The sequence below is a fragment of the Drosophila takahashii genome, chromosome 3L, assembly GCF_030179915.1.
Source record: "Drosophila takahashii strain IR98-3 E-12201 chromosome 3L, DtakHiC1v2, whole genome shotgun sequence".
In the NCBI taxonomy this organism is placed as follows: domain Eukaryota; kingdom Metazoa; phylum Arthropoda; class Insecta; order Diptera; family Drosophilidae; genus Drosophila; species Drosophila takahashii.
In genome coordinates this window covers 361,603-385,667 of record NC_091680.1, presented here as the reverse complement: position 1 = coordinate 385,667, position 24,065 = coordinate 361,603, and the positions used below count along the sequence as shown (strand labels likewise).

General features: G+C 51.9%; 5 protein-coding genes across 10 annotated transcripts; 2 read left to right on the top strand and 3 right to left on the bottom strand.

Moving 5' to 3' along the window:
* Positions 1-863: 863 nt before the first annotated feature.
* Positions 864-6,253, bottom strand: Mkp (MAP kinase-specific phosphatase). The gene is made up of 2 exons (XM_017155205.3): positions 5,642-6,253; positions 864-1,001 (listed from the first exon to the last, which is right to left on the bottom strand). Exon 1 carries the CDS (start codon positions 6,251-6,253, stop codon positions 5,642-5,644), a length of 612 nt encoding a protein of 203 aa, XP_017010694.2. The 3' UTR covers positions 864-1,001.
* On the top strand, positions 2,644-5,569 carry LOC108066557 (ras association domain-containing protein 10). Of its 2 annotated transcripts, none has more exons than XM_017155134.3 (5): positions 2,644-2,661; positions 3,501-3,871; positions 4,224-4,525; positions 4,583-4,758; positions 4,820-5,569. In XM_017155134.3, the coding sequence occupies exons 2-5, from the start codon at positions 3,509-3,511 to the stop codon at positions 5,437-5,439; spliced, it is 1,461 nt and encodes a 486-aa protein (XP_017010623.2). In that variant the 5' UTR covers positions 2,644-2,661; positions 3,501-3,508; the 3' UTR covers positions 5,440-5,569. The 2 variants fall into 2 exon arrangements, with proteins under 2 accessions (XP_017010623.2, XP_070072076.1); XM_070215975.1 differs by lacking the exon at positions 2,644-2,661 and adding an exon at positions 2,978-3,027 and having other exon boundaries at positions 3,504-3,871.
* On the bottom strand, positions 6,254-7,419 carry LOC108066610 (tRNA pseudouridine synthase-like 1). The gene is made up of 4 exons (XM_017155192.3): positions 7,305-7,419; positions 7,117-7,245; positions 6,743-7,060; positions 6,254-6,686 (listed from the first exon to the last, which is right to left on the bottom strand). The coding sequence occupies exons 1-4, from the start codon at positions 7,349-7,351 to the stop codon at positions 6,254-6,256; spliced, it is 927 nt and encodes a 308-aa protein (XP_017010681.2). The 5' UTR covers positions 7,352-7,419.
* Positions 7,420-8,103: 684 nt separating this feature from the next.
* Positions 8,104-9,896, top strand: Mtch (Mitochondrial carrier homolog 1). 2 transcript variants are annotated; one of them, XM_070215977.1, is made up of 5 exons: positions 8,104-8,120; positions 8,217-8,545; positions 8,605-8,773; positions 8,841-9,338; positions 9,392-9,896. In XM_070215977.1, exons 2-5 carry the CDS (start codon positions 8,335-8,337, stop codon positions 9,462-9,464), a joined length of 951 nt encoding a protein of 316 aa, XP_070072078.1. In that variant the 5' UTR covers positions 8,104-8,120; positions 8,217-8,334; the 3' UTR covers positions 9,465-9,896. The 2 variants fall into 2 exon arrangements, with proteins under 2 accessions (XP_070072078.1, XP_017010659.2); XM_017155170.3 differs by having other exon boundaries at positions 8,113-8,545.
* Positions 9,897-10,815: 919 nt separating this feature from the next.
* On the bottom strand, positions 10,816-24,040 carry rno (PHD finger protein rhinoceros). Of its 4 annotated transcripts, none has more exons than XM_070215971.1 (8): positions 23,691-24,040; positions 22,843-23,181; positions 22,213-22,784; positions 21,959-22,153; positions 21,682-21,898; positions 21,433-21,622; positions 20,753-21,375; positions 10,816-20,655 (listed from the first exon to the last, which is right to left on the bottom strand). In XM_070215971.1, the coding sequence occupies exons 3-8, from the start codon at positions 22,671-22,673 to the stop codon at positions 12,400-12,402; spliced, it is 9,942 nt and encodes a 3,313-aa protein (XP_070072072.1). In that variant the 5' UTR covers positions 22,674-22,784; positions 22,843-23,181; positions 23,691-24,040; the 3' UTR covers positions 10,816-12,399. The 4 variants fall into 4 exon arrangements, with proteins under 4 accessions (XP_070072072.1, XP_017010594.2, XP_070072073.1 ...); XM_017155105.3 differs by having other exon boundaries at positions 23,795-24,040; XM_070215972.1 differs by lacking the exon at positions 23,691-24,040 and adding an exon at positions 23,525-23,656.
* Between the last annotated feature and the right edge of the window lie 25 nt (positions 24,041-24,065).

The window sequence follows — 24,065 nt, the reverse complement described above, 5'->3', positions numbered from 1 at the left end:
GTTAGCAATTATTTTTGGCACCGTCGACGTCGCGCATGCGTCAATTCGGTTCGCGGTTTGGCTAATGACAACACTTATCCGTCATACTTGGCTGCGTCTGCCTACCACTGCCCTCACGATAAATACATATGTTTGTTTGCATATTTATGTGGGTAGCACATCTAGGCGGGCAAAGGAAGCAAAACCAGTTTGGTGTGGCCCCAGAGTTGCTGCAGCACGAGAGCCACATCCGCAGCAAGGTCAGCACATGGAGCAACCAACTCTGGGCCAGGCCAGAGTCAAGTAGGTAGGTACATCTTGCCAAAACCAAAACCAACAGAGAAACCAAAACCAAAACCGTGAGGCTGCAACTGCCATAATCGGCGAGCCAGCTCGGTTCAGTTCGGTGCAATGGCTGGTTGACAAAGTCGGGGATTGGGAATTGGCATTCCGAAGAGGAAACTGACGTAATTTCCTCGTGGAAAGCGGATTCCCACCAGTCCAATGCCCAATGTGCCATTGTGTGGACCACATTCATGTACTACTACTACTACTGTTCGACACTTTTGGCTGTTTCAACTACAGATCGATTGTTTTCTACAGATCTTTGTGGGCGCACTTGAAAGAATGATCGCTTTTCGAATACCTGTACACACACAGAGGTCTTTTTTTGGCCAGATCGGAGCCCAATCCAGTCCAAACCGTTCCGATACGACCCGTTCTGGCTCTGAGCGCGTGCTAACTTGGCTCGATCTCAACCGCGCTCGCTAGCGTTTGTTTAGCAACTGATCGTCGTCATCGTCATGCATCAGTTTGCGGCTGAGAAGGCCGAGATGGCCGAACCACTGAACTGAACAACTTGTTTTGAGCGCATTTCGGAGAGGGATTCCACCGGAGAGCAGAGAGACCGAGAGATCCAGCGATCCAGCTGGAGCCGAGGCTAGATGTCGTAATATGCCAATCAGTAGCCCCACAGCTTTTGTTTTTATTATGTTTTCTATACACAAACTGCATGGGTACACCTAAAAAAATCGAATAATAAATGTTTTAATTGAGATAGTCTAATTTAAAAGGAGAAGAAATCAAGGCGAAAGTACTCTCTATTTTGTTGTTCGAAATAAAGCGATCTTGAAAAAGAGATAAAAGTGGGTTTGGAAAATCGTTCTGGAAATCAAGACGAAAGCAGTCTCGGTTTTGTTGTTCGAAATTAAGCGATCTTGAAAAAGAGATGAAAGAAGGTTTGAAAAATCGTTCTCGAAATCAAGATGAAAACAAAATTAAGCGATCTTAAAAAAAGAGATGAAAGTAGCTATCCAGTAGGTTGATAGTTCTCTTTTGAGATCGATAGAATGGCTTTTTTTGAGTGTTCGTTTGCCTTTTAATCAGCTACACAGGATACGCTTAATACGCCCCTCTTTTGCAGGTGATTCAACCGGACCGGCCTGACCGACAACAAAAGACCAAAACCAAAACAATGGCAACTTGATATGGAGAACCCTTAGAACTTTTCGCCTTTCTCAACGTAACGTTTCACCACATCGGCGAGTCCCCCACAATATCTCAAAATAAACCGATTACAAGAGCAATTTGCTAATCAAATTTGGCAATGCTTGCACAGTCGCCACTCCAAAGGCAAAGCAGGTGTACATAGTTAACTTGTGGGACTCAGTCGTCGCACCTAGAAATGCTTGACTTATAAATCCGAGAGCCTTATAAAACCAAGCCTGTATCCAGTCAACCAAACGTGTGCAGACATAAATGCATTAAGTGGCACACATTTATGCATTATGCATGCAATTCATACCGGTTTATGTTGTTGTCTTTAGGTATCCAAATCGAAAACCGAAGAACCTCAACTGTAACTCATGAAAATGAAAGGCCAAAAGCCAAGCAAACTATCAAAAGAAAACAGAAACCGCACTAGCTGCGAAAACCGAATCGGCTGGCGATTGGCTTGGCTTTTTACCTGGGAGTTAATTTGGTAGTTGGTCTGTTCTCTTGGATACCTCGTTTTCTTTTCTAATTAGTAGACATTGGATTATAGGGAGAAATCCTAAACATACTGGCGATCTTTTATTAAAGATCAATTACTCTCAGAATTATCATACAGAAAAGGGATATTTCAAAACAAATTTAGCGAGAGTGTGTTTGCCAATCAGAATTCCACATTCCTAATCATTTGTGCAAAAGACTAAACAAATCATTTCTCTTTAGTTAATTTGCCCAAGTTTCTTTTCCTTAGATTTCTCCCAACTACATTAGTGACACTTAGTGGTAATAATGGCTGGCGTTTTCCATTTCTATGTTTTCTCGACTTAATTGCTGAGAATTGTTGACTTATAATGACCCATGCCTTCGCCACGAAGATGGATTGAAACGAGCCTCGAAAGATTTCCCGTTTGCGGTCTGGGTTTGCGTACAGAGTATCTCGAAAATTAGTTTACCTCGGATGGAGACGTCTATACTTGTTTGTGGGTCTACGAAATGATAATCGACTAGTTGGGCTCGCTTGGAGTTTCGGGTAGCCAACAATTAAGTCTGCTGGAGTCTGTAGTCAGTGTGGTTTCGTAGCTGCTCCATGCTGCTCCACCACCGGACTTCAGCCGATCGGAGATCTCTGAGTTTCGACTCCGTTTATCGCTTCGTTAAAGGCCCGGCTTTACAGACTCTACAGTAATTATAGTAAGCCTACCTCCTCCGTATTTCTTTCATAATAGTAGCGAAAGCCAGAGGCCTGGCGGCAAAGAATATCTCGGCGTAGCATCGACTGTGGCGGGGAGTGGCCGTGGTCTTAGCCATAAACTTACCCACGATACCGTAAAGTACAGTGAAGTGAAGTGAAGTGGGGCCCGAAGAGAAAAACAAAAGGTGTTTCTCCGACAAATCGGTGGTGTGGAGAGCGGTGGTCTGTGCGTCTTGGCCACTGTTTTCGCTGCTCTTGGCTTCTTTCTCGTACTCCCTGGCTCGCTCTTAGTCGAATGGAGTTGCTTTTAAGTCGGACTTGGCCGTCGGAGCGCCTCAGTTGTTGCGATGAGGCCGAGCGCGCTGGTAAGAAACTGTTCGGTTCGGTGTTGAGTTGGTCCAATCCTCAGTCGGGCAGGTGTAGTGCGAGAAAGTTGAAACTGTAACAGGGGGCCAGGCACTCGTAACCGTAACACAACAGCCCCCTGTGAGTCATCATCCCATCCATCCAGTGTTTACATGGAAGAGCCCGTTCTAGTTGTTCCTCGATCGTATCGATGCCGTGAACACATGTCATGTTGCCACAGAGATTTGCATAATTGGCTAATTGCCCATCTTGACACGTTGTTAACGGATGGAAGCGCGGAGAGAGCAGGCGCACCAGATTCTGGCGAAGAACTGTTAGCCAATTGTCTACTCCGTTTACAAGCGGTTGAGCTGCATAAATTACACCGAATGTTTTGTTTGCCCCTCGTCTCGGACTTATACAATATCTGAATTTGCATATGTACAACCGAGTATTCGATTGGCTAACCCCTTTTTATGCGCTGTTTCCCCAGCAGACACAATGACTAGTGAGCCAGCGGTTAATGGCTTTGGGCCTCAGAGCTCGGCAGCGCCGGGAGACGACGACGACGAGCTGCTATCCTCCCTCTCGGACAACCTGTCGATTTGGATCGACGGCGAGGAGCACTGGATATCCGGCGTGGACGCCAGCACCACCTGCGCAGATCTTATCGGCGCTTTGATCAGCTACCAAAGCGTCCAGCAACAACATGTGCTGTTCGGCAAGGCGGAAGGACAAGGACTCGCAGATCCGCAGGAGTTTGCCATCGTGCAGAAGCAGCGACACTACGAGGAGTACTTGGACGGCAGTGCCAGGCTCTTTGATGTCATCACCAGCCGTCACGCTTTGCCGAAGGAGGAGGAGGTGAGTAGAAGAAGTGGTTCAACTCCACACGGAGAGAATTCTGACGTTCTCAGGGGAGTTATTAATGTTCTAAAAAATATAAACGTTAAATTGGCGTTATTAACAATGTTTACCTCAAGAAATAAACAATTAGTCCCGTCAGTAGTGTATACTTATCAAAAAGTTTTGAAACAAATTCAATTTAACTTTTTTCTTCACCCAATTTTGTTGTCCTATTGGGAACATCAACCAATGTTCTGAAATCAAGAGCATTTACTCTTACGAGCTTTTAAAGAACAAATGTTCTCAATTCAGGAATTATATTTTCTCTCTCTGTGAAGCTGAACGTTTCTCACCCTTATTGTATCGACAGTGCCAACTTCAGCTTCGCCATTTGGTCAATTCCACCCGCAAGATTACATCGACAACGGATAAGGACAGTGGAATGGGCAGTCCAGTGGACAGTTCGCGAAGCATGCGCTTCCGGCGGCGTGGTAAGCACAAGGTGCTGCCCTCCACTAAGATCACGGAAAACACGAGCACCAGCACCAAGCAACCAAAGAGAAGCCGGAAGCCGCAGCAGAGAAACCACGGAGCCATGACTCCCAACGAGAGTCTGCTGACCATTATTCTGGCCCAGGATGAGACCATACTCCAGCAGATGTCCATGTTGCAGTGAGTTTATGACGCCCTCTCCGAATATCTCTGATCCTAATCGACGACTTTTCACAGCGAGAAGGATAGGCAGATACTTAAAATCGAGGAGGAGAAGCACCGAGTGCGGGAACGCGAGTTGGGTAAGAATTACCTGCTTGAAACGTATCTAAAGGACTTGGATGAGCCCCAGGAGAACGGCCCACCAGACCTAGAAGACTTCGAAGAGGATATACAAAGGTTACAGGAGGATGGTAACTATGAAATTCAATCCATACCTAAATCCTCTACAAATGATGTAAATTGCCTTCCCAGATAAGGACTTCCAAACGTCTAACGACGAGATCCGACTCCACTGGCTGGAGAAGATTCACGCAGTCAACAAGCAACTGCAGCGGGAGGAGGAACTGCTGCTCAGCCTGCACGCCAAGGTGCGCAGACACCAGGTGAAGCGGGCGTATCAGACGAAGAGCGAGGTGCTGCTGCAAATCGATCGACTCGATTCAGAGCTGTCGGCTCAGGTGGCGGATATCCATCGAGTGGAACGGAAGCTTTTCACGGCCAATGAGCAGCTAAAAGCGAAGCTTGGTGTGCTTGAATGTTTGGGCCGCGAATTCGAGACAACGTTCGCATCGGAAGTCGATCAAGAAAGCGGGGAAACTGCAGAGGTGGAACGAAGAACAGATGATGATCTCCAGCCGTCAGTCTCAGTGGGAGGTAGTAGTTTAGTAGCTCATCACTCCAATCGCCGCGTAAGCCGAGAAGAACTCACAGACCGCAACTTGAAGGATCGACAAATTCTAGACAAGGGTTTGACAAAGCAAATGTTCAATGTGAGCCAATCACCAGATCCTCCTCCTACCTCAAAGATCCTCAGAAATCCCGGAGATATCTATTCACAAGCGGACATTCAACACCTGGGCACCCTCGTTTGAAATCGGGCCAAGAAGAACCTGTACCTGTGGTGGCTTTCATTCAAGCATCTCGTTAAACGTATTTTGAACATCAGAAACCAAACTTGTGTCAACTAACCAAATAGAGATTTCATTCTTTGTTTATGTTTAACACTCGAGTGTTTCGTGGGGCAATATATGGCTTAGAAGGCTAAGAAAGCTGGACACCAATGCCTTAATTTACCTATGTTCTAGCGGACCTCTTCAACTGCTGCATGAATCCCGCATTGGGCTGAATGCACGGCCTCCAGGACTTGACCAGATTGTAGGCATCCTCGTAGCACATGTCCCGTCGCTGCATTAGATATCCGATGACCACGGAGGCGGATCTCGAGACGCCCGCGTTGCAGTGGACGAGCACACAGCCCTGCGATTGGCGCGCCTCGTCGATAAAGTCAAGCGAGACGGGCAGGACGTAGTGCAGCAGGTCGGTTTCCGGCAGATCCAAGCAGGGCAAGTACTTACATTTCACTGGCGTCGGCCACTCCACCTCCGGCGTCTCTATGCCGACGCTCAGAATGTGCGTCAGCTTGAACTTCACAACGTTCTCGGCGCTGACTGCATCCTGGGAGCCCAGGTACAGAAAGTCGCTCAGAATGCAGGCGGGCACAGCGTCGGGTTTGGTGTCCACCACAAAGCCGTATTGGCGCGGCTCCAACTGCTGCTGCGGACTCGAGGCTGCGCCCTCCTGGCTGCTCCGCCGCTCGATGAAGCGGTTGCCGGTGGTCGTGGTCACCACAGTGGCGGTGGGCCGCAGGTTGGCCAGCCGCTTTTGCAGCTCATACAGCAGTATCATTTAGTTTGTTTCACTTCGGTAATGCACTCGGCACAGGTAGAGCCCGCAGGCCGGCGCCAGTTCCACGCGGTGATCCCAGGAATGCTTGGAGGGAATGGTGAGCATCTGGTAGATCGACCTTTCGTCGATGCGCCCGTTGCCCAGGGCAATCAAGGCGCCGACAATGCGCCTCACTTGCTTGTACAGAAACGACTTGGCCTTGATCTCGATGTCCCAAAAGTCGTAGGTCTCAGCCGCCCGAGTGGCGTTCGTGGCCAGAGCGAGGGTTTTGCCTGGTCGTATGTTAATCTCGTCGATTTTGCGCACTGTGAACATGGGGTGATCCCGACTGGGGCCTTTCTGTCGGCTGACGCTCATAAAAGTGCGAAAGTCGTGGAGGCCAATGAACGTGCGAGCCGCCGCTCGAACCCGCTCGATATCAAAGCTGTGCGACCTGGGGAGGAATAAGGCGATTATTCATAAAGGCGAGGGATTTGCTAGGCTTCTTACTGCAGAAAGTAGCAGCGATCGATTTCCTCCACGGGTACGAACGCCTCGTAGGACCTGTTCCGCAGATTCTCGCCGTCTCCCGCGGGCGGATCCTTGGCCACGGCAAAGCGGTACAGGTAGGTGCGTCCGGTGGCGTGGTAGCGACAGTGGAAGGTGTCGGCCACCAACTGGCTGCCGAGCACACGGATAGGAAGACGCTGCTTGTCGAGGGTCCGGTTGAGGACCCCCACTAAAGTGGTGGTGTCGTAGGGCTTTCCATTAGGCCGCTCCAAGTCGACGTGCACCGTCGAGTGCAGGGCGTGGACTCCGGCGTCTGTTCTAGAAGGGATTGTATGTAGATTCCCTAAGGACAGAATCCCATTAGCATAACTTACCGACTGGAAAGAACGGTCTGTATCTCGTTGGTGGGATGAAAAACTCGCAGCGCGAGCTCCAAGCAGCCTTGAATCGAGTTGGTGTCCAGGCGCGACTGCTCCAACTTGTTCACCGTCTTCTGGATACCACTGTAGGATGGTGGAGCAACTTATTAACCAGCCAGGTTCTATATTCCATTAATACTTACCGAAAAGTCGTGCCAATGTACGAAATGTGCAGCAAATACCTGTGCATGTTATGTCGCGCCTCCCACGCTGCTAGAGATGGACCGCAACAGCTGGCGTAAAAATATCGCAAAAGCTCTAGAGGTGGGAATAAGTTCAAGTGACAAAATTCAAAGCAGGAAATTAAAGGGGGATTCCCTAAACTGTTGAATTGCTGAATTGTTGAAAATTCAACAAAAAATTTCAGCAATTAAGGGAACGACCCAAAATGGTTCCTGTTGAATTTTCAAACAGCTGTTATTTGTTGAAAAGTTTCACGGAACTTAAAGCATGTAAGCATGATTTATTATTGCTAGTTACTGTCTAAAAGTGTTAGCAAGGTAAAAAGAACCACAAATATGCTTTCTAAGTTGATTTTAAAATAAATAATGCGTACTGGTGATACTAAAATGTTACAGAGTTGCCACGACTTTCAAAAAAAGGTGACAACTCTGGCTTTTCAGCAATTCAACAAAATTTTCAGCAGCCCCGAGGCTGATGAATTGCTGAAATTTCTGAAAGTTGACTTTGTATGGAACAGCTGATTAACAGCTGACCAAAATTCAACAATTCAGCAATTCAACAGTTTAGGGAATCCCCCTTAAATTAAATTAATTGTGTAAGGTAATCAATATAAAATGGAAAAACGAAGGACTCACCTTAATTTTATATTTAACTTACTTATTAATTTACTCTGCTAAATATGGAAACAAATGGCCATCGATCGCCAAATCGACTATATTCGATACATTGCCAAATCGATTTTGGGCATTAGACAACACTGCTGTCAGGAGAATTTTGTAATAATAAAATAGCTTAATTTTGAAATTACCCCATAACTCTGAGGCAGAGTGAGAGGCGGCCAGCGGTCTAATACTTTCCCGTCTCTCGCACAGCGGTCCATCCAAATTCACAGCGGCAGAGTTCGCCCGTCGGCATCAGCAGTCCACTCCAGACCAGTCACACAATCACACAATCACACCACCACCCAACCACCCCCACCACGTAACTAGAATGGCCGGCTTTCCCGAGTACGCCCGTGGCGAGGAGACGGAGGTCAATGGCTGGATTCGCTTCGGCCTCCGGCTGGGCGTCAGTGCCGCCCTGCACCCGTTCGAGTACTCCAAGACGCTCATCCAGCTGGGCTACGAGCCCATCGCCGCGATGCCCGGCAAGTCGCTGCTGGGCAAGCCGATCATGAAGCTGCCGAATATCTTCCAGTACGGTGGGTGCAAAGTTCTCAGTGCCTGCATAGCATAGAGATTGATAAGGTTCTTCCTGCAGCTGGCCACATTCGGAAGATCGATGGCTTCTACGGCTGCTACCGCGGACTGGCCCCCAAACTGGTGGGCTCCCTCGTGGCCATGGTGGTGAGCGAGCGGGTGGCCGACAAACTGGGCCTGGAGCAGCCGGAGGAGATCAAGGACGACTCACAGCTCAGCGAGGAGGAGATGCAAGTCTTTCATTTCACGCCGTGCCCTTGATAGCCGTGCGACTCCTGCTCTGCTTTTTCCCTGCAGGTACGTCCAGTTCAAGTCGAGTCTGAAGCGGGACATTGTGCTGACGGTGAGCGGAATCGTGGCCTCGCATCCCTTCCACGTGATCTCGCTGCGCATGATGGCGCAGTTCGTGGGCCGCGAGACCCTGTACACCTCCATCGTGGGCTCCGTGGCGGAGATCTGGAAGACTGAGGGAATCGCGGGCTTCTTCGCCGGCCTGGTGCCCAAGCTGCTGTGCGACGTGGCCTGCCTGGTGCTGAGCAGCTCCACCATCTACATACTGAACAAATACGTCATCAAGGACAAGCTGGGCAGGCAGTACAATGCCGGCTTCACGCAGTTTGCCGTGTCCAGCCTGCTGTATCCGCTGCAGGTGGTCTCCACCTGCTCGGCGGTCAGTGGCTCTCGCCTCATGGCCGGCCAACCGCCCATTATGCCGGCCTACAAGAACTGGGTGGACTGTTGGAACGACCTGCAGATTCGCGGTGAGCTCAAGCGCGGCAGCTCTCTTTTCTGGCGGTGAGTGATGAAGGATTTCGTGAGTCACTGTCGCTGAACACTCATCATTGCAGGTCCCAAGCGATCAGCTCTCCGGTTATAGCCACTTCCTTTGCGCCCCTGCCCAAGCTGGCGCGCTATCAGTAGGCGCCGGCGCCGCGACTGAACAACGACCACGAACTGGCCATGGCCCTGGAGTCCGCACTTCAACTGCCTAGCTGTGTTTGCCCTGCATTTCAATGGTGCTTCGACGACGATGACGACGAGCTCCACATCCCAAGACAACTGCATTTGTTCTTCTGTCTCCACAAACCCAGCCACAATATTCCGTTAATACAAGATTACATCTCTACGTGTTGAAGTGTCTGCATTCCCATCGTGGTCGCTTGGTTCTGCGCACTGCACTCTTCGCGCAGTTTCCTTTTTCTTTCAGGCTCCCACTAGCACACAATTCTTTAGCAAAGAAATAGTTGAGCTAAAGCTTTTCCCAATCCTCCGCAGTCGGCGGCATGATTCTTGTTACTGTTTTACTGCAACATTTTGAAAATAAATCGTTTTGCCCTACCAGTGGAATGAAAACTCTTCTTGATTTTTCTTGGAAACAATATTAAATGATCTCGACAAAAAATCAAAACTCCTAAACTAGTGTAATTTAAGCCCGAAAAAAAAATTGACTTCATTCAGTTTATGTATAATTTCTGCTATATTTTCGTATTTATGATAGAACTTAGCTGTACTAAGATGGTTGATTGATTTTTACACGATTTTTACAGCATGTTATTAGACCCAATAAATATTTAACATATGGTCTTATAAATACAAAAAATAGTACTTAAAATATTTTACAAATGTTCTGAATTTAATTGTCTAATCTTCCTTAAACTTCCCTTCCCAAGAGCCATAGAGGTGTGTTGTCTTACCACTTAAATGTTCAAACGTATAATTCGCTATTTCACCGGCCAACAGTTATTCCATGGCCATTATAATTTCATCAGTAAGTCTGAATTCTTCATCTCAAGTGTAATGCTTGTGTCATGTCATCGAAGGTTTTCGGGTAATTTAAAGGAGTGTACGCCGGTTACCTTATTTCTCATTCCTAACCCATATTTATTGGTATATGTAATAATTTTCGTTTATTTACATGTACTTCTATGCTATGTCTCCTATATTGCCGAGTAACCTTATTTACATTTGGGAATAAGTCTCATTTATAGTCGGGCTACGATCTCTAATGAATATAACTAATAATGCGAGAGCACATCATCTTTTGCACACTCACAAATTTAATTGATTGCTTTTGATTTGTGCAAAGAGCCTGCCATACTTTCTCCGGACAGGCAGGATTCCTCAAATGCCCATCAGTACGAAGATTCCCTTCTAATCCTTCAGCTTTCGCAGTAATTGACAAGTGGCTATGGTTTATGGCATCGCGTGCGTGGACTTCAATAACAAGTTACTCACTAAGGGTGAAAATAAAGTATCGTGCAGTTCTTAAAAATGTTGTTGTTTTTAAATAAGGCTTTTTTGCTTTTATTAAATTTTTGCTAAAAACTAGAATTAAAATTAATAATCATAATCATTAATTAATAATTAGAGTTAACGTAATGGTATTAATTAAAAACATTTTTTCGCGCACAATTATTTACAATTACAGAAATATCGTTAACTTTTAAATTTACTTTTTGCTTGGTTCTTTACACATTTACTTCTTAGTTATTCTCTCTGTTTCTGCCTTTCCGCGGGTTTGTATTACTTTAGAATAAATATTTGTTGCGTGTGTTCCTTAAATGTGTTTATTTTCGATAATTTGGTCTTCCCCCTAGGGAGAATACGACGCCCGCCGAATAAGTTAATGGGAAAGTAAATGGTTGAACTATTGGCGACGAAAGAGCATCTGAGTATATCTAGTGGGCCGAGGCTCTGTGTATCGATCCGCAATTGGAATCTGGAATGCAATCACACCGAGCAAATGGCTCCGGGATTGAGGTGCTCGTGCCCCCGGGGGCTTAGACAGTTCTAGATGGGTTTCTTCCTTTTTCGAGGGCGTATTCTTTGTGTATGTGACTTGGCTCGAGGCTGCAGGCACCTTTGCTTATAGAAAACCAGTGTACTTTTGCCTATGTTACTATTGCTTCAACACTATAAAACGCAAACAAAAAAAAACTTTTCATCTGGAGTTTTTCGATAAGTTGCATTTGCTTACAGGCTAAAATACAAACATTTCCCTTTCGAAAATGGGTAGGGTAATATGTTGTTAATTTCTTGTTCATCTCTCTAGGTTCGTAGGTTTTCGGGAAGAGGGAGCTCTATATATGCACTTAGATGCGGCCAGGGACAACCGACTTTGATTTTCGCTAAGAACTACAATTAATGACTATAGCTACAATTGTTGAAATTGTTGTTACTTTTTGCACGCATTTAACAGTTTTTGCTAATATTTTACGATTATTTTACGCATTTTATTAAATAATTATTAATAAATAGTGTTTAGAATATATGCTTGGGGTTTTATCGATCGTTTTTAGTGAGTAGGAGGCGTGGAAGGATTTATAGGTGAATGGAGGCGTTCATAAACCTAAACCGAGAGCATTTTTGGATTTATTTTTGTTTAGGCTAGACGACTGTGTGTGTCTGCGCTTTTGAATCTTTATAACTTTAATACAGTAATTTACAAAACCTTAATCGTATAATCTGCTTCACTAAAAATGTACACTTTATGTTTTTTGTTTTTGTTTCTCGCATAATATGTTCTATATGCATATTAAATAATTATTAGGTATAGGGATAATATCTTCTTTACGCTAATGCGATTACAACAAACCAGTTTACAGACAGATAAAAAATAATAGGAAGGGGGAGTTACAAACTAACTGTACAATTTAAAGTTCGATTTGGGGGACCTGATGTTCGATCATTTACAACAAAGCTAAAAATGTGAATGGGACGAGGGCAAGGATGATTCCTCGATCGGAATCAGAATTAAATCACAAAGGGAGGGTGTAGAAATCAAATGGAAAGCTCAAATGAACGGAGTGACGGGAAAAGATGCACGTACAAGCGGCTCTCTCGCGTTCTACGATTATCATCTAACCTCACAGTCTTTTTTCAATGGAAGTAAACTACCTCCCCCGCTGGCGCGTCCTCCTCCGCTGCCGCTGCCGCTGCCACTGCCGTTGTTGTTGTTGTTCGAGTTGCTGTTGCAGGAGTTGCTGGAAGCCGATCCGGTGCCACTGGCCGAGGGCAGGGAGTTGTTGCTGTTCTCGTAGTTGCCCACGTTGACGCACAGCGGGGTGGTGGCGCCCACAAGGGACGCGGGCACTCCGCCCAGGGCCACCACGCCGCCGCTCTCGGGCAACGAAGTGGAGTCGTGGACATCGGCACTCTTGCTGGAGTCAATAACCAGGCAGGGCGGCGACGGGGTGCCCGTGTCCTTGCCCAGCAGCGCCGGCGATGCGTTGGCATTCTGCGAGTGCGGCGTGAAGCTGTTGAGCAGCCGACCCTGCGGAGAGGACTCTCCTGCCATCATCGGCAGCTCCGTCACCGGGGACGTGGTGTTCTCCGGCGTGGGATCATCCTTCTTGTCCGCCTTTGTGCCTATTATGTAGCCTCCTCCCGAGGAGTTTCGGGCTATTTTAAAGCGCAGCGGTGCCGGTGCCTCCACTGCCGCCGCCGCCGGAGGCTGTTCCAAGCACACAGTCTTTGTCGTGGTCTCCGCCTTCCGCTTGCCGAAGCGCAGGATCAGCTTGGGCTTATCGCCCGGCGACGCGCTGGCCGTGTTCTCAATCAACGTAGTGGTCATGGTGGTTGTACTGCTGCTCAGGATGAGCTGTTGCTGCTGCTTCTGGCGCTTCTTCTCCTTCTTGTCCTTTTTGGGCTTGGAAGACTTTGGTCGCTTCGTCGGAGGCTGGGGCATGATGAGGGACTCGCCGCCCTCTTGCACCAGGACCTCCCGCTTGTTGTTGTCCTCGCCCTTGTCAAAGTCCTGCATGACCTTCTTGCGGTAGTTCATCGAGTCCCTCTTGATCTCCTCCAGCGTGAGAGTGCTGTAGTTGCTGGTCAGACGCTTCTTGGGCGGACAAGCCCTGCGGGTCATCTCGTAGCTGTAGCTCTGCACCTCGCCCGCATTGGCGGCACCCGACGACGCGGTCTCGTTGGCCGCCGCCAGTCCCCTGATCTTGATCTTCAGCTTGGGCGCCTGGTGGTCGTCCTCGCTGCTTTCGAGCGTCTTGCTGCGTCCTCGCCGCTTACCTGCACTGCTGGCTGCTCCAGTCTTGCCATTGTTGTCGTTATTGCTGCCCGAACTGCAAGCGCTGCGCCGTCTGCCGTCGCCAGATGATGTTCCTGCACCCGACGTTCCTCCGGCGCCGCCAGAGAGCAACTGTTCCTCCACAAGGGCCAAGTTCGCATCGAGAGCGCGCAGTTCCCTGCTGCTGGAGTTCTTCTTGAACCTTTTGTTGCCATTGCCGACGGACAGTTCGTCCTCTTCCTCCGACTTCCGCAGCAGATTCTCCAGGGGCAGTTGGTCCGAGGCGGCGGGCAGGCCGCAGGAGCTGTCGTCATTGTGGTTATCTTTTTGCACGACGTAGAGGCTGAGCAGCTCCTTCTTTCGCATGCGACGCGAGTTGCCACTTACAGCGGACGACGACGCACTGACCACCGTCGACGTGGACACGGTGGTCTGCACTGCACTGGATGATTGCACCAAGGTGCTGGACAAGGTCAGACTGCTGCTGTTCGTCATGGCACTATAGTGCTCCGGATAGGTCAGCGGGCTCTTGATCTTCAGCTTTATCTGACTGCGGGAATCGGAGATCGAGGAGCTCTTCGTGTGCAGTATTGTACTGTCCGAGTCGATGGACACCTCCTCGGAAGTGGCCTCCAGCGAAGCCTCAACCAGCGAGCCCTCCACCAGGTGAGTGGCGGCTCCCGATGCAACCGAACTGGGTGCCATTTGGTTCGCTTCGGTGGAATGATGCAGCAGGAGATTGGCCGTTGCAGGTGCCGTTGGGTTGGTAGCAGCTTGGGCTGCAACTGGTGCTGCTGCTGCCACCGATGGCTGCTTGCTGGGAGAGCTACCAGTGCCGGTAGCCCGCAGTGCCGACTGGAACTGCCGCTCGTCCTCCTCGTTGAACTCGCTGAGCGTTTGGTCTGCGGTTCCCGAGTCGAAGGCACCCAGCAGATTGTTCTGGTAGGCCTCTTGGCTGGCCGTGCTGTGCGGCGCCTCGAATCCCAGATTGTATGTCCGCATGTCCACGGGTCCGGGGAGCACAGGATGCAGCAGGGGATTGGTGGCTGTCGTGGCAGCTGGCGTCGTGGTGGCTGTCTTGCTTTGACCGCGTGGCGTTCGCACCTCGAAGCTTCTGCGACGGTCCCTCAGCGACTGCAGATTCTCCACTCCTGGGCCGGCCATGTCGTCGAACTCGTTGTTGAACTCAAAGGGAGTTCCCACCAGGTTGTTGACTATGTGGGTGTTGCTGCCATAATCCGACATTGGTGGCGGCAGGACCATGGCCATTCCACTCGCCGCTCCGGCCCCGCGTCCTCTTCCTCGGCCTCGCCCTCTGCCTCTGCCCGGCGCCCCTGAAGCGCAGCTTCCACGCGGCGCACGCTGACGCGGCTTTCCCTGCAGTGTGTGTGTTTGCGGGTCGTACTTGGTGGGCGGCAGGGCCACCAGGGGAACTGGTGCCGGAGGCGTTGGTGGCTGCAGTGGCTGCCTGGGCGACTTTCCGGGCGACTTACCCTGCGGCAGTTGGGGGGATTTGTGCTGCGACTGCTTTTTGGATGAACTCCCACCGCTTCCAACGATGCTTCTCTTGCTGGGCGAGTCCTTGGCTGTTACGGTCGGAACCACCGGCGGTGTGGGCGGCATCATCGAGGCCACGGCCTGTGCTTCAGCACAGCTGCTCAGAAGCTGCGACGGATAATTGGTCATCTTGCCATCCACCACCGATGGGGAAGTCAAGGCAAACGGATGGTTCGGCGTAGTCTGAACAGGAACGGGTGGAATCACAGGCTGCTGAACAGGCAGCATTCCCAAATTGGCCGTGGAATAGGGTGTTCCCGAGTACTGGTTGACTTGTTGCGGCGGCGGTGGAAGGGTTGCTGATTGTACTCCATTGCCATACAAGTTAGGCGGCGCTTCCGTCGGCGTTGTCTGTGGATGCATAATGCCCGCCAGTTGGGGATAGATGGCTCCATTGTACTGTTGGCTGTTTGGCGTCCTCTGCTGCTGCTGCTGGTGAGTTGGTGTAGTTTGCTGTTGATGCTGCTGCGCCGCAGTGTTGTTGAATATTGGTATGGCATCAATACCGTTCACCATCGGTTGGGCATGGTTGAAGGGCGTTGCAGCATTCGGAACGCCGCCGGGCCCACCATTTCCGCTGGGATAGCTGTTGAAGAAATTCTTGCAGCTTTCGAGGGCAAGGCTACGGGCAGCCGATGCTGCTGCTGCCGCAACGGCTGGAGGCGGCGGCGGAGGATCATTCGACTCAGACACTGAGCTGGGCGAGCTACTTCTGCGCTCCGCAATAAGATCGTTCTCGTTCCACGGATTTCGACCGAACGGTGACTGCATCCGCGTGTTCTCATCGTAGTCGATCTTGCTGCTGCTGTTGCCTCCCGCTCCGGATTGCGTGGGAACGGCAGCGGCTCCGCGGAAGCTTCCCATTGTGTTCTTCACCGCCGCCGCTGCCAGGTCCACAAAGTCGGGTGTGGCTCCAGGTCCAGGTGCGGAGGCTCCGTTGCTCGACAGCGGGCAGGCTCCCTTTTGGTGCGGTGACTTCTCCATGAAGAGACTCAACGGCGGTGCCTGCTGAGAGTTGGCCTGGAAATTGACCTGGAAGCCGGCTCCGAGATTGCTCATTGTCGCATTGGTGGGAGTGGCATTTGGAGTGCTGGTGAGGCTGTTGGCGTAGCTTCCACTGTTCGCAGTCATGGGCGAATCCTTGATGGTCAGCGAGGCCACCGAGTTTGGTCCCGATGAGTTGCCATAAATACACGATTGATTTTGTTGCTGTTGTTGCTGCTGCTGTTGCTGCTGTTCTTTCTGTGCATGAATGATATCCTCGGGATCGGCAGCATTGTGGAAGGGAAACACCGACGGAATGGCCGGGGTGGGAGGCAATAGATCTACTGCCTCCTTGGAGCAACAGTCATCCAGTGGCTTGCGCTTCGATTTGCGGAGTTTATCCAAGAGCTTTCGTGTTTCTTGAATGCTATCCTCTTCGCTGATTTGCTTGGCCCTGTCCAGGCTCGATCCGATTAGGCTTATCTGCCCTGCATTGGGAGGATTCAAGACGCTGGCCAGGCTCGAGGCAAAGTTATTGGCGAACTTACTGTCCTCCATCTCGAGAATGGTGTCCACAATGGGCTCCGTCAGCACTGGTGGCTGCTGCTGCAGTTGCTCGATCAGAGGAGGCAGCAGCATGGCTGGTTGATGGGCGTTTGCTGCCACCACCTCGGCTGCCGGCGACTGGCCAACAACCAGCGGAGGCGCCAGGGATTGATCCTGCAGCTGCATCTGCTGCTGCTGCTGCTGATCTCCAGCTCCCGAGTTGGCCGAGTTCGAGTCCAGTTCTATGATTTCAGGCGGATCGGGTGGAATAACCGTGACTGCAGGCGAGGATGTGGACGCAGAGTACTTACTGGCATTGGCCAGCAGCTCGTTCTTGCGTTCCTCCTCCAATTCCCGCGCCATTTCCATCTCGTTGAGGAGGTGCTGGGTGTGATGCGTGTGCTCCTCGTCTGGCTCGTGGCTCGTGCGTCTCCTCCTGCGCCGCCTCGACCGCCAGCGCATGCGTCGTCGCTCGCTGAGATCGCTCCCGGCGTCGGACAACTCATCGTCATTGGAGGTAGGAGTAGGAGTGGGCGAGGCAGGGAGCGGAGCGGCCGGCGGACGTTCGTCGTCTATAATGTCCGCCAATTTGCTGGCGCTAGCAGACAATTGGGTTCGCGTTGGAGCGGTGGTGAGCTCCTCATCAATATCCATCGGCAGTTCGCCGGCTTCTGTCGCAGTCTCTGGGAGTTCTGGTTCAGGCTGATGCGCCTCTGCTTGCAGGTTGGTTGATCCTTCGTCGCTTTGATCCTTCACTATGGGTGCATCGGTAGCAGGTGGTGGACTAGGCGACTTTGGAGGTGGTGTGGTGGCCAAAGGTGTACAGTGGTTCATCTGCTGCTGTTTCTTATTCAACAGCTTGTCCAACGAACTGGTTGCCTTTCCGCTGGCCGCCTTCCTTTGGTTGATTTCGTGCTCCAAATTCGCCACCTTCTTGGGAGATTCATCCGCTCTCGACTTGCGCCTGGAGGCTGTTGTTGTCTTTTCGGGTGAGGATTTGACTGGCGACGGCGAAGGAGGTCGCGACTTGGAGCCACGAGTCGCTCGCTTGGTGGCCTGTTCCGACTGCTGAGCCTGCTTGGCACCCTCATCCAAAGAGCTCTGGCGACGGTGCAGCTGTGTCTTGGTGGGGCTGCTGTGGAGGTGTTCATCTGGCTTTTGCTGCACTGCTCCTCCCTTAGGCGACTTTGTTGTGGAGTTCTGACGCGTTCGCGTAGATGGTGTCTGAGGTGGTGCCACGCTTACCGCTGCAGCTACAGGTTTGTCCACCGACTTGCGAGGAGATCGCTTTGGCACATTTGAGGAGACGGTTGGAACTGGAGGAGCTGGAGCAGGAGGGGCAGCTGGCGGAGCAGGCTTCTCCGAATCGCTGGCCTGAGACTCGCTTTCGGAATCGCTGCCGCCACTGCTCGAACTGCTGCCCGAGCTGCTGGAGGAACTGGAGCTGTCGCTGTCGCCGGAACTGGAACTGGAGAGGTTTGGGACAACCACACGACGCTTGACGGGTGGCGTCGTCTTTATGGGCGTCACTGCCGTCGCCGCATCTTCCTTCGACCTTCTTCTACTGCTTAGGGATTCCTTGGGCGTAGTGGCCTGGGCTTCTTTCAATGAGGTCCGTCTGCTGGGCTTAACAGGCGTGGTGTTAACTGATGCAGTCGCTGCCGTGACTGCTTCCTTCTCCGCGGGTTCCTTCTCGAACGTTTCCTGCACGGGTTTGCTGCTCTTCAATTGCTCGGCAGCCTTCTTGGCCGCCTGCCGTTGAGGCACCAAGGACACGGCAAAGTTTGACTTGGCTGAAGCGGGAGTAGAGGCAGTTGTAGGAGGCGCAGGCTTGGTTGGGGAAAGCGAGGCGGCGACCGCAGGCTTTTCCTTTTCCAAAGTGGTGGTGGGAGGACGCGACGCATCCTTTGGCACCTTCGGTGGTCGGCCGCGCTTCCCACGTTCCGCCGGAGCGCTTTCCTTGCCACCCGCCGTTTTTTGTGGCTGTTCCTTTGGTCGTGCTTTTTCGAGACTGGATTTATCCGCTTCCAGCGCTGCTGCTCCTCGGGAGGAGGAGCTTGTCGAGGAGTCTTTAAGCTTGTTCTTGGCACTCGTTGGAATTGAATTCGTTTCCGGATCCCGCACTCTCTCAGAGGCATCTGGCTGCAGGGCCGTGGCGAGATTCGTGGATCGCATGTTCTCCGATGCCTTCTTGGCTGCCTGTCGCTGTGGCACCACCAGGAGATCCGGAGCCGGATACAGCGACTTGGCATTGGGAGGCGCTTTCGATTTTGTGCTGTTAACTGTTGCCTCCTTCGCATCCTTTCCTTCCCGCGTGGATTGCTTAGGTTTGCTAGCCGTGGTGGCCACTGTTCCCGGCACAAACTCCTTCATGGCCGCCTTCGTCCGAATCGTCTGCTGGTTCTGCGAGTCACTCACGTTGCTCTCCACGGTGGCCTGCTCCTCGGGATCCTTCTCCGGGGCTGAAGAGCTGCTCTCGGAATCTGAGTAGATGTGCCGTCCCATCTTTCGACTGGCGGCCGCTCCACTATTCACCATCGTGGTGCTCTCACGTTGCCGTTCGCCCCTCAGGGGCAACAGTTCTTCGCTTTCGTCACTCGACAAGCTCTCGTCGGCATCTCGGTCCATTTGGGCAAGTCCCCGTGTGGTGGTTGCTGTCGTCGCAGACGAGAGTTTTCTTCTTCCCGGTCCGGCGCCGCCTTCAGCGTTTGGTTTTGACTTAGTTGGCTGGCTCTTGTTAGGTACTGCATGTTTGCTGCTCTGCTGGTGGACTGGTCCACGTCTGGCGCCGCCCGCCGCTTCTGGTCGGCTCGTCCGGCGTCGCTCGTCCTCGTCATCGCTGGAGCTGCTGCTGCTGCCGCCTCCTCCTGACCTGGAATCCGGAGACGCCGCAGACGCACCCGCAGCCGCTTCACTTTGACGACGCTGTCGCTGCTTTTGCCGCTGCTCAACGGATCGAGCGTAGCTCTGCTTTTTGAGGGGGCTTCTTCCGGAGGAAGACTTTCGCTTGGAGGCACCGCTGGCTGCTCCGCTGGAGCTTCCGCTGTCACTGCCCGATTCACTGCCAGAGGAATTGGAGCCGGAACTACTGGAGCCATTCGCCGAGCTGGAATTACCCGATGATGAGCTGCCGCTCGACGAATGGGAGGACGTGCTGCTCCGGTTGGGATTTGAGTGCTGCTGCGTTGGATTTCTGTTGTGGGTCGACGTCGCCGCCGCCGCGCCGCTCTTCGAGGCACGCCTCCCTGCAGGGGGCTTCCCGGGCGGGGACCGCACCTTGCTGACAACGCCGCTGGTCGGTCCCCCCTTACTCCCCGCCGACGCGGGCGTTTTCTCGGGGGAAGAGGTACGCGAGGAGGAGAGGTTGCCATTGTTGAGCTTCTTGCTGGGCGACGTCTTGGCCGGCTGCTTGCGCTTGTTGGGCGACTGGGAGGCACGGCCACGCGCCTGCTTGCCGCCTTGCAGCTTGCCCATCAGCTGCTCGAGAATGTACTTCAAGTCCTGGTACTGCGCCGGCACAGTTTGTCCAACTCCGGAGCTGTAGAAGCGATCGTACAGAGTGGGCCCATCGTTGGCGTAGATTACAGCCTCCAAATCCATGGCAGGCCGTTGCTTTTCGTCCTGCTTGGGCAGCTGCTGCTGCTTCTCCAGCCGCATCTCGTCCAGCACTCCAAGCTGCTTGTAGAAGACCTGCTCGCGCAGCTTGAAGAGCGAGCGCGACAGCTTCTCTCTCCGGCTGACCATGTAGCAGAGATTGCGCACACGCTCCAGGTCCTGACGCAAGTGGACGACCAGCTTGTGGTTCTCCATGTCCTGCTGCTCCTGCTTGCGCGCTATCATCTCCACGTCCTCGGACTTGGGCGGTATCAGCTCGCGATTGTGCCGCGACTTTCGCTTCAGCTTCCAGTAGTTGTATATGGCAATGATGGCATCGTCGTCGACATCGAACAGATGGCAACTAATGTCATTTACGTTAACGTGCTTATCGAACTCGGCCTCAACCTCCTAAAAGGGTAAGGGTAAAAGTTAGCACCGAAAGTTGGCATGCAAAATAACCTAAAGAGAACGCTTAAAGGTAAATGAAATAAGAACAAACACCAACCTGGAGACGCTGAGCCCTGGCCTGGTTACGTTCCTCAGAGGTCAGTTCGGTTTTTCGGTGATTCTTCCGCCGGCGTGGATCCTCTCCCGACGTTCCACAGGCATTGCTGCCATCGTCGGCTGCTCCTACTCCACCTGCGCCAGCATAACGATTCGCATGCTTGTGCATGGCGCTTGCCACCGAGGCACTGCCTCCGCCATGGCCAGCAGCACTCTCCTTCTTGCCCTTGCTCATGCTGTGCTTCTGGCAGTAGGAGCGCAGCTTCACGCCGTCCTCGGCGTTGCCCTCCTCGATGATGGCGCGCATCTCGAGGCCGTGCTGGAAGGCGCAGGTCACGTGGTACGCGGTCTTGCAGGGCTTCACCGAGCACTGGATGCAGCTGCCCACCCGCTTGCGGCAGAGCACGCAGATCAGGGACCAGCGCGACTGGGGAATGCTTGAGATTTTCGTGATGGGCTCCATGCGGTCCACACACCCAATGCTGACCTCGGGTATCCACAGTGCGCAGGAGACGTGGGCCCAGTGCTTGCCCGACTTGTTGGACTTCATGGCGCCGCCCTTGTTCGGACACAGCACGCAGTCCGGCTTGATGCCCATCGAGCAGGTGCGACATAGCCATTGGCCTGAAAGGATACATAGGTGTTAATTGATTCCCTTAACCCAGAGATAACTCTGCCTACCTGATGGGATTGCTGTTATGCCGTAACAAGCCTGGTGCACACAGATATTGCAGTTATCACAGAATACCATTTCGTTCGCCTCCTCGGAGTCGGGCGAACGGCAGACATCGCAGATGACATTCTCATCGAATTCGATACCCAAGCCCTCCTCCTGTTTAAGTATGACTTGGATCTGTTCCCAGCAACGCACCTGAAATATTGAATAAATTGTTAGGAAATGAATAAAGGCAAAGAAGCATAGTTACGCACCTCTAGCTCCTCAATGACTCGCTCGAACTGCGTGGCATTGATGGGGAAGGCTCCGCATTGGGCGCGATCCCCGTTGTAGAGCCGCAGCCAGGCCTCGTCGATGGGATCTATGTCATAGGCACACGTGTTCTCCGCCAGGGCAACGACATTCGTCAGGTAATGCAGGTCCGGCGAGTAGTGCTCGTCTTTGGTAATGCGCAGATAGCGATTTTTCGGACTAAAAGAGGGGGTTTAGTTAGTTTAGCTGTATAGTATACATTATAGCTGTTAAACTCACAGTTTAAAGTCGTGTGCTGGCGACACAACCGGTTCGGGCAGAACATAGACGCATGGCTCGGGCAGGGAGTCGGGATTGACGGGCACTTGGACGCCCTTTTCCCATTCCTGCTTCCATGGGTCGGTTACAATTAAATACTCGTAGTTGGCCAACGGCTCAGAGTCTGGCAATTTCATTGCGCTAATGAGATCCTTGCTGTAATGGTAAATGTAAGTATATACCCTCTATTCTCTCTCTTTTAATCTAATCCCTACCGGTAAAGTTCAGCTGGGGCTTCCGTTGAGCTGCGATTGTAGATGCTCGACATCTTGATGTCCGCCACAGAGCGCGCCTGCCAGGAGGAGCTGCTTGAGCTGGCGCCCTGCAGCTTGCTCGACTTGCTCGCCGACTTGGCCAGCTTTGTCGACTTGGACTTGCTGGTGCTGGCTCCTCCAGCTCCTCCTGCTCCTCCCGCTTCAGGCTCCGCTGGCTCTGCCTGTTGGTCATGCTTGCTATTGCTGTTGCTCAGCGGCAGGTGTGGAACCCTCTCGGATCCTGATCCTGGTTCCACAGCCACTGCTGCTGCTGTCGTCGTAGTCGCCCCATTGGGCGGCCTGCCTTTGCGCCGCTTGGTGGGCGGTGGCTGCGGCTCAACATCCTTGCGCTGCTGCTGCTGCGGCGGCGGATGGTGCGACTGGTGGTGCTGCTGATTTCCGCGCTTACCTCTTTGTGACATTTTTCATTGGTGTTGTTTGGGTTTTTGTGTGTTTCTTGTTGCTTCAACTGGATGTAGCTGCTGCTCCTTGTGTCTTGTGCTTAGTTAGAGACGCTTTCTGTGCTGCAAGACCTGAAAGGGGATTAGCTTAGTACTTCCAATTTGGATAGCAATCGCAGTCTGCACATACTACATGCTTAAGGCCACAGTTGGCGACACCACACCGGCTGCTCCGGCTGCTGCGCTCTCCTGGTCTCCTTGGTGGTCCTGGTCCTAGTCCGCCCTGCTTGGTGGTGGTGGTGGTGCCCCGTGGACATGGACGCCGCTGCTGCCCCAGCCCCGATCTCGAGTAGCGACGCCACTTTGCAGTCCTGTGTGCTCCGCACTCCTTCACGGGCGAGTTGGTCGTCCTCTGGCCTCCACTTCTGCCGCCTCCTCTGCTGCTCCCTTTTGTTATTGTTCCTTGTTTTCGCTCACACTTCTGGAGGCTTTTACTTGTTCTTTATTGGGTCCGCACTGTCTTCCGAATCTGGAGGGGAGGAGGGTCGGTTAGTTGGCTATTCACCAGGCACTAGCGCTCTTTTTTTAAATAAGTGTCCACATTTTTGTGTGTGATTTCCATTCCCGAAAAATACACAAAAAATATCACAGAAAAAGGTGAATGCTGCAGCACAGGCGCCACAACACTTGCCCTCTCGCTCGCTCGCAGCACGCTCGTTTAAGGGCGCGCTTACTCCGCGCGTGAGTGCGAGCGGGAGGCAAGCAGGTGGCGCGCATGTTGCAGTCGCCAGCTTTTACTCGGCAACCAGCCACATCCCCCTCCACCCCTCCGCTGCTGAGAAGCAATCATAGTTTTTTGCACTTTTTTTCACTTTTTAGTGTAACAACTTATTTGTTATTGCGAACTGGGCAACTGGGAACCCAATCGGTGGGTTATATTCGATCCCGGGATCAGAACGGCCTCTGGGGCGCCTCTTTTGCACCGCACAAAACAGCCCAGAGTCTTTGGGGGATTTCAGATTTTGTTATATATTTTACATTTGGGTTTTTGCCGCCGCAGACACACACGCCAGGCACTTGTTACTGGCCCACAAAACCGCTCAACGGCCGGGGATTTCGCACGGCGTTCGCCTTAAACTCACGTTTCGCAAAATTGCATCTGCGTTCGCAGGAATTACAATTCTTTTCGATTATTTATTTTATTTTTGAGCAAAAATTATTTTCTCAGATCGCCATGATGAACGGTTGCAAATTTAAACTATCGAATGCATGTAGTCAATGGTAGCTATCGATACGTCGCTTGGGTATGCATCGGGTGGCAACGCCGCACTGGCGTGAGTAGTGATTGCCAACGTTTAGTCCTCAATTGGTCCACCAGGTGGCGCATTGGCCCGAGTATTTAAACGAAAGGGA

Bases quoted from the DNA above. Each gene is read 5' to 3' on its own strand.
- LOC108066557 (XM_017155134.3), top strand. From the start codon at position 3,509: ATGACTAGTGAGCCAGCGGTTAATGGCTTTGGGCCTCAGAGCTCGGCA. The intron at 3,872-4,223 runs GTGAGTAGAAGA...TTGTATCGACAG, and splicing joins CTTTGCCGAAGGAGGAGGAG to TGCCAACTTCAGCTTCGCCA. The intron at 4,759-4,819 runs GTAACTATGAAA...TTGCCTTCCCAG, and splicing joins ACAAAGGTTACAGGAGGATG to ATAAGGACTTCCAAACGTCT.
- Mkp (XM_017155205.3), bottom strand. From the start codon at position 6,253: ATGATACTGCTGTATGAGCTGCAAAAGCGGCTGGCCAACCTGCGGCCC.
- LOC108066610 (XM_017155192.3), bottom strand. From the start codon at position 7,351: ATGCACAGGTATTTGCTGCACATTTCGTACATTGGCACGACTTTTCG. The intron at 7,246-7,304 runs GTAAGTATTAAT...ACCATCCTACAG, and splicing joins TACATTGGCACGACTTTTCG to TGGTATCCAGAAGACGGTGA. The intron at 6,687-6,742 runs GTAAGAAGCCTA...ATTCCTCCCCAG, and splicing joins GATCGCTGCTACTTTCTGCA to GTCGCACAGCTTTGATATCG.
- Mtch (XM_070215977.1), top strand. From the start codon at position 8,335: ATGGCCGGCTTTCCCGAGTACGCCCGTGGCGAGGAGACGGAGGTCAAT. The intron at 8,546-8,604 runs GTGGGTGCAAAG...TTCTTCCTGCAG, and splicing joins GCCGAATATCTTCCAGTACG to CTGGCCACATTCGGAAGATC. The intron at 9,339-9,391 runs GTGAGTGATGAA...TCATCATTGCAG, and splicing joins GGCAGCTCTCTTTTCTGGCG to GTCCCAAGCGATCAGCTCTC.
- rno (XM_070215971.1), bottom strand. From the start codon at position 22,673: ATGTCACAAAGAGGTAAGCGCGGAAATCAGCAGCACCACCAGTCGCAC. The intron at 21,899-21,958 runs GTGAGTTTAACA...CCCCTCTTTTAG, and splicing joins CCAGCACACGACTTTAAACT to TCCGAAAAATCGCTATCTGC. The intron at 20,656-20,752 runs GTTGGTGTTTGT...TTACCCTTTTAG, and splicing joins CCAGGGCTCAGCGTCTCCAG to GAGGTTGAGGCCGAGTTCGA.